This window comes from Morone saxatilis, unplaced genomic scaffold (genome assembly GCF_004916995.1).
Source record: "Morone saxatilis isolate NCDOM2014 unplaced genomic scaffold, NCSU_SB_2.0 Contig12, whole genome shotgun sequence".
Taxonomy (NCBI): domain Eukaryota; kingdom Metazoa; phylum Chordata; class Actinopteri; family Moronidae; genus Morone; species Morone saxatilis.
Window position 1 is genome coordinate 25,220,037 of NW_023339674.1, and position 8,049 is coordinate 25,228,085.

At 38.0% G+C, this 8,049-nt stretch overlaps 1 protein-coding gene across 1 annotated transcript in view; it reads right to left on the reverse strand.

The window, feature by feature from the left end:
* Positions 1-8,049, reverse strand: part of LOC118321456 (inactive N-acetylated-alpha-linked acidic dipeptidase-like protein 2) — a 224,246-nt gene that overhangs the window by 143,045 nt on the left and 73,152 nt on the right. The window contains exon 6 of the mRNA XM_035652775.1: positions 2,631-2,723. Within this exon, the coding sequence (XP_035508668.1) occupies positions 2,631-2,723 (93 nt within the window). The remainder of the gene's footprint in view (positions 1-2,630; positions 2,724-8,049) is intronic.

Here is an 8,049-nt window from a genome sequence, read left to right on the forward strand (position 1 = left end):
ATATCTATGGATATTATATTCCATATTCCTCCTAAATGTTACACCCTGAACCTTTAAAAAAACAAGTAGAATAGTCTGTAAATGGGGTAGCAATATGATTCAAATAAATGCAAGTTAAATATGCCTTCTATTTTAAATCAGTGAATGCACTTCCTACATTTGTTGTTGCTATTCAATGTTGCTGAATCTGTTTTGCAAAACTGCTTGTGTGAAAACTTACATTAAGAACATATTTCTCTGTGATTTATTTAAATTAGTGTATTCAGTACCCTGCCATGGACTGTGTAGTATTTGTGTGCTAGTTGAGTTGGGCTACTCAGAGTGAAACAACAGGGCTGCTTTCATTTTGAATTTTCTCTCCCCACATAAGCAAACAGCATTGTATGTGAGCATTGCTTGCATATAGCAATAACGCACAAATTCATACAACTCCATGACTCAACTACTTTGTTAATGTGCGTGAATGTTCGGTCCTTCAGTTTAGGGTTGAGATAAATGAGCACGGAACAGACATACGATCAAACGCCAACAACCAGTTAAAGTGTCGCTCCTTCCAGAGATTTGTGGCCCGTATTATCTGCTTTAGTGGCCCATTATGGCTGCCTAATATCACACTGTAAATCAGCAACGTAATTTTCCACCAGTGACTGGACAGGACAAGTACAGTAGCAATGCATTGCTACAAGTAGAAGGGAGAGAGGAGGACGCTTGTGGGGGCGAGGCAAGGACAAGATAAAGGGTCTCTTCTGCAGAATGACAATTAAAAAAGGATAAGGGCAAAAACAGCTAAGCAGAAGGGGTTGGGCTGCCATTTAAACAGGACATAATGTGGTTGGAAATGACCTGAGCTGACACAGAACTGGTACGGGAGGAGAAAACGAAGAAAGAACATAAAAAAGACATATACCAGTATGTTACTTCCAGAACCTTTTAACCTTTTCGTGACTGATAATTAAAGGGTTTTTATGAGCCACTCAGTGCATCTCATTAATGAGCTATAATGAAGTAGCCTTGACTTTAAATAAACTGATAAAAAGACAGGGAAGGGAAGACAATACCAGGACAACTTAAGTTATTATTGAATTAATTGAATTACTAAAATGTAATTTCAAAGAGCACTTTCAAAAATAGTAAAATGGATTTACAGCTCTCATATTCTGCTCTTACCAACCTTTATACAGCAGTAGTTGGCAGCTATTTTTTAGAAAGAAAAGCTCTGATAAATCCACTGTACACTACCTGTGCAGCAGCAAATGGCAGATGATATTCCGTGCAATAGTTGGTGGAGAGCAAGAACAGAGGTAAAAGGTTAGTAGACATTGGACTTTTGGGCAGTGCCTGAATTGGACCAAAAAAGTGCAAAACCCTAACCATAACATAACCCTAACCTTCATACTTTTGGCCTTTATCATTTTTAAGAAGGACATTTTCTGTGCTGTTTTTGTGTTTATACAGAGACCCTGACTTTTTTTTTCTAACCCTAACCATCTCCGCCCTCATGCCTAAAACTAACCAACCAAACCAACAAAGGAAACAAATACTAGCCAAATCACAAGGGCAGGAAAATTATATTGTCAGCAGTAGTTGGTTTGCCTGCAGTCCTTTGTCACAGCCACAAGCTGCTCTTCTTGTCTGACCAGCCAGCAGTTCAGATGTCTGGTCATGAACATAGGCTGAGTAATTCTGGTCACCTCCTCTATTTAAAAGGCACCTTGAGACTGAGGGTATTTATGGAACACCGGAATTGTATGTCTATTCCTGTAATTTGTTCCTGAACTGAAAGACGAATGTGTGGTGTTAGTGTTGATTTTTTTCTTTCATACTCTTCTAAATCACGCTGAAAATGACAGGCAATTATAGAAGAAAAGCCACTGATATTAATTTTAGAGGCAACTTATATTTAACTTTCAAACTGAATCACATCAACTTGTATACTATGGCTGCGGACACTATGACTAATCGGAACAAAGAAAGAGAAGAAATCGGAGAAACCAGAGAGAACACCAGCGCAATAAAGTACACTGTTATGTCAGTATTGTAAGCTACTGTTACATTTATGTAAAGGACTAAATGTGGGTGTAATGTTGATACTACATTAAGTCAACTATTTTGTGTGTTTATTTGGAGGAATGGGTGCAAGATTAATGTTACCCAGCATTTTGGCTGCTGGTCTGAAGCTAAACCTTAACATTATTTTAGTTTACCAAGAAAATATCTTTCTTGTTGACTAAAACTAGGTTCAAACTAAAATTAAGATGACATTTTATGAAATGTAACTAAGGGGCGCCCGAATAGCTCAGTCGGTAGAGCTGGCGACCCATGTACCGAGGCTGAGTCCTTGCTGCAGCGGCCCAGGGTTTGAATCTGACCTGTGGCCTTTGCTGCGTGTCATCCCCTCTCTCTGCCCCCCTTTCCTGTCTATCTTCAGCTGTCACTATCATAAAGGCAATAAAAGCCCCCCCCCAAAAAAATAAATAAATAAATAAAATGTAACTAAAAGTAATCAACTTTAAACAAAACTTTAACTACATTGAGTGACAAGCTGAAAGAATGCAGGGCCATGTCACTGCTCTGTCAAATACTGAAACAGTTTTTGCTCTGAGACAAACCTCTGGAGCATTTGTACCAACCTGGGTTCCGCCTTCCCTTCAGGTATCCCACAACGTTGTAGATTTTTTTGGAGGACTGCTGGTTTCCAACAGTCAGAGTGATCTTCTTGCGTTCTAGGGAAAAGAAAAGACAGATTTTAGGATGAGCTACAGAAAGGAAAAACCTCTGTGTGAACCTCTCTCAAATTCTCTGTGAGTATTGTCAGACTTGATGCTAATCTTGACCAGCCTTGGCCAAAGAGACATTATTATGTGAGCTGCTGGAACAGACTGAATCTAAATTTGTCTCCATAGTGATGAGACAAGAGTGATGACACAAGAGCATACTGAGCCCATATTTTGTTAGTAATCACCAGAGGTGTAGTGCTATATGTTTAGTTTAAGTGCTGGAGCACACCTATGAAGCATGTGCACAAACACGGTAACGTTGTGGCTTATTCTGAAGGTTATGTAATCACTGTTTCTATGGTGGCAAGTTTACATACATTCATCAACTATAACTGAATATTTTCATGCATGTTAATTTATAATTCGACATAGTGAATTTATCAGCACAACTGAATATACTATATGACAACTTTACATTACATTGTAATACATAACCATTACATTTGTGTCTTGGCTCTCTTGCATGATATACTGTATGCTTTAGTGATGATTGAAAAAAATGTGTGAATTTCATCTGGGTTACATGAACTGTGAATACTGTATTTACTCGCCTGGAAATAAAGTGGCATTGTTGCTTTGCACTCCGGCAGAAGTGCGCTGTAATCTGATTCCATTACTAACTTCCTGTTAAAAACTGTAGTCAGTGACCTAATCCAAGTATCACAATATTAAAGTAACGTAACTTTATTACTTTCTGTTACTTTTGGATTGCCTGAATAATAAAAAAAATCTGATAAATACAAAAGAAAAGAAATATCAGTAAGATGAAATATATGTATTCTATAAAACAACAGAACAATGTAACCAAGATTTTAGCATAAAAAATGTGTCAGTGTGTTTTTAAAGAAAAACTTTTCATGAAGCAAATTAAGGCAATAGCCTATAATGCATTTTCACATCTGAAAGACTGTACTGTGATGTATTTTAAAACTGTAATCCTGCTAATAATCCCATTTTTTATTAAATATAACTGTAATCTGACCTGACCTAATAAGTCAACTTTTCTGTGTCCTGAGTACATAACTCCGTAATATGTAACCCATTACTCCCCGTGCATGGATATGGTAATCACTGGGTTCAGTGAGGTCATACTGTAAATAAGAAACAGCATGGATTACAAGCTCTGCTGCAACTAACTAAATTGTTTAAATGCATGGTGGAAAAATAAAACTAACCAATCAACAGGTTTGTTTTAGGTGACTGACTCATGCACTCTATCAACCACTTTGGCATCAAAGTTTTTTTGGTGATTACATCTCAACCCTATCTTCCACTAACAATGTCTATATACAAATAATTTAAAAAAATAATAAATAGGTACATTTTGTAGGAAACGTTATTGCTCACTGAATTACATTCATTGGCAATGTTTTTTTCCCCAATATAATAATTACAAAGTCTTTCTGTGCACAAGTCATAAGAGTGGATTTATTTTCTAACATTTTAGAAAAATAAATAAATAAAATCAATATCAATGTTGTTGTTATGCTGGTTAAACTAAACAAAATCCAGATGGCATGTTTCCAACAAAATATATTTTCCAACTGCAAATGAGTTACATTTGAATGTATTTTGTGAAGACAGGGTTGCACATATGAACGGAAGATAAAGGACAAAATGACTACTACTGGTGTCCAACGTGAATTTCTTTGCTGTCATGTTAAGATTAATTGAAACGGATCAACCAGGTTAGCTGACACCACCAAATGATAGTATATAAGCACAAACACACACACTCACACATTTCTTTCAGTGAAATTGTCCCTGTCTCACTCTCAAGGAATAATTGGATTATGTCAGGTGGATGAGAGCTCTAATCACTCTCTCTCTCTCTCTCTCACACACACACACACAAAAGCTCATTTCTGAGAAGAAACCTCTCTTCTCTCTTTATAAGTACTGTGTGCGTACTTTGTCTCAAATATACAGCAAGGCAATACATCAATAACCGCTGAGAAGAACATACTGCATTGACACGCACGCACATACATACAATATATCATTCAGATGGAAAACTACCATAAAAGCAATAGCCACCTTTGGTTTATACACAGCAGAACAAAAACTGTTCAAATCCATCATACGAGAGACCAGATGACAATATGAGGATAAGGGATTGACAATATGTTTTCACAAAACATTACCATAGATGTTTTGTCATGAAATGTACTAGGCCAGATTGGGAAAAAAACAATGGGATTTATGCTTGATATTTTAAAAAAATACAATAAATAAATAAATACTTAAATGATAAGGACTAATTAGTTGGATGTTAACGTCTACATGTGTCATAAAGACCAGTGCACAATTGTTTCCCTTCCAGGAGCTTTTCAATGGGATGCATTTGGAATTGACTCTCCTACTCAGAAGAGACAGTAGAAATATACAATTCTTATACTGTTTTGGAAAAAAAAGCACTTTATTTGAAAATGAATGGGGTTCAAGAAACTTTACATTAGTTTGCTATTTTCCAGAGTTTCTAAGGTAATATTTGAATCAACATTTTACAAGAATTACCAAGAGAGACCGTAAAAAAAAGTACACTGTGGCATTTTTTGACCACTAGTGAAACAAGCAATATGGCCCTCCTCTTAAAAATAGGACGCTGTAGGTATCTATAGCATCATATCTGGGTGCGCCTGTCATTACCTAGTGTAAAAAAGGTTGAAAGTCCACATATGGAGGTGGTGGGATGCACAGCTCTGGTTGTTGAGTCAAAATGGAAATACATACAGCCATTGACTGACCTGTAAGAAGTGAGCTGAGTGAAGCTATTTTACTGAGATAATGTCAGATTATGCTAGAAGAGGTGATTTGCGACTGCCACGCCATGTCTGCTGTGAGTTATCCATGTAACTCAGCTGAAGAAATTTTACAAACCGAGGTAGGAGCGAGCTGAAAATAAACGCCGGTGTAGAAGCTGAGAAAAGTTGCGAGCTGATGTTGATCCCTGTGGACACAGACAATCTGCAGCAGTGCGTGTGGCTGAGTAGGCGGAGCTCTGAGTGTAACTGGCCAATCACAGAACTAGTAAATAGTAGTTTAGCTACCCAGTGAGGATTTTCTTTCATCACGTGCGGATAGTGACATATTTCACTTGTATAATACTCATTTCAGCCGATTACTCGGCTCAACCCAATAATGTAACTTAAACTGCAACTGTTTCACAGTGCTAACCATGCAAACTTTATTCTGAAACTCTAACTGCACATTGCATATTAGTTCTTGCTAACTTGATTGGAAGTTGTACCTACATTGTCATAGTTTGAAGGAAAGGGCCAATGACCAAGCGGCCCTGTTAGACAATTTACAATCGAATAGAATCAACTTTACTGTCACATGCAATCATACACAGCACAATGTATAGTGCATGTAACCCATCCTCACCAGCATGCAGTGGACAGCCACTGTATAGCGTCCAGGGACCAAATCCAGATCTAAGCCAGTGCCTCGGTCAAGGGCACAAACTGGAGAAATTAACCTGAAACATGTTTTGAGCTTGGAGTGAGAACGTGTTGGTTGATAAGCAGATTCCCATTTTGTTTGCATTCTGTGGTTTTTAGGAATGCCTGTATATATGTGCTTGAGTCTGCAGGTAACGCATACACATTACTCCTGACTTCAAAGAGTGGTAATCCAAATGTGTCTTGCAAGCAAGCTGTGCTACATATTCACACTGCTCTACTGATCGACGTTGGGTGGCAGTAATTGGCTGACGTTTCAAAACATTCAGAAAAATGTTTGATGAGGAAGGAAATGCATTCAGTACATTTTTTTTTTAGCCATCACAATGTGTATCGGTGAGAAACACTGAAAACAAAATACAAATAAATACAAAATAAATAAATGAGGAAGAACCAAAATGACCTCAAATAGAAACAGTGTCCTTTATGTGAAGGTCTAAAATGCAAACTGGCTCTCACAAAGATAGCAAAATAAGACCACACTCAAACACACACCGCGCCATACAATGCATTTGACAGAGCAGTCACTGAATATTGTGTCTGCCAGCACTGCTGCCTTGCTGGATGACTGTGAGCTCTAGGGGGGCTGATGGCAGGATATCTGAGGGAAATACAGACGAGGCGCCAGTAAAGATGTGAAGCAGGGGCTCAAACTGTGTGTGACAGAGGTCCCCTGCCTACAGCACAGCACTACAGCATGACAGCCCACTTTCCCAGCTCCGCTCCTGTCCTCCGTCCCTCCCTGCCTGTCTCCTCAACCTCTCGCTCCTGTTTAATACATTATAAAAATTCACTGCTTTCTCTCATAGGTGCCACATAACCCATTTATCACTTTTGACACTGGCACAAATGACTTTGGCTAAAGAGCAGGGATGGAATATGTGGCCCGTTTGTGTATTCAATCTGCAGACGTACGCACAGAGAGCAGCGAGAGAGAGATTTGTCATGGAGTAATTCCACTTCATGATGAATGGGTTTATAGATAGGGCTGCTTCTACAGGTAAGGGGTGACTCTGAGTTAAGTTTATGAAAATATTTAAGGGTACTACAGTATGATTTTCACAAGCTAAATGAAATGTGAAAGCAGATATTTCCAAAGCCCCTCTCAGTGGGTTCTTCCCAAGAGATTGCATGATTTTCTACCTGCTGCTCTTAAAATAATAACAGTGAATATCAGTGATAGAATGTGTTCTCACATCACATCATCAACAAACTATGAGACTCAGATGAATTGTGCTGTGACCAAGAGTGCTACAATGTCCAGTGCTTTTTGTGGCATTTTCTCCTGATAGATTTCATCATTTCCCCTGTAATCAGCAGCGTGGCAGAGTGGTTAGACAGATTGTCTCTCAGGAACACAGGTCATCCCACTGCACAGCCTCTCTGTCTCTGAAGAAAGCCCTTAAACAAGATACTTAACCTCTGTCTGCTCCAAGGAACATCATACATGACTGACCCTAAAAAAGTACTTTTGCTAACAAGTCTTCTTACTAAAACTATAAAAAGCATTACTGCCTTCCAAAACAACCTACGTGATTTCCACAAAACTAATTTATATCAGCGTTTTATGATCTGCTACCTCTTTGCCTAGGGTTTGGAAACGGAATAGTTTTCATTTTCACTTTGGGAAATACATTTAATTACTTTCTTCTTGGGAGTTAGATGAGAAGATCAAATTAATCAAATTAAAAATGTATCAATTAATTAAAAAAACTGTTAATTCTAAGGTAATGAAAACATAACAGTTCTTATTTTCAGGTGATTATACACTAACAAAAACATACTTATATTATATTCCATTTCTGACA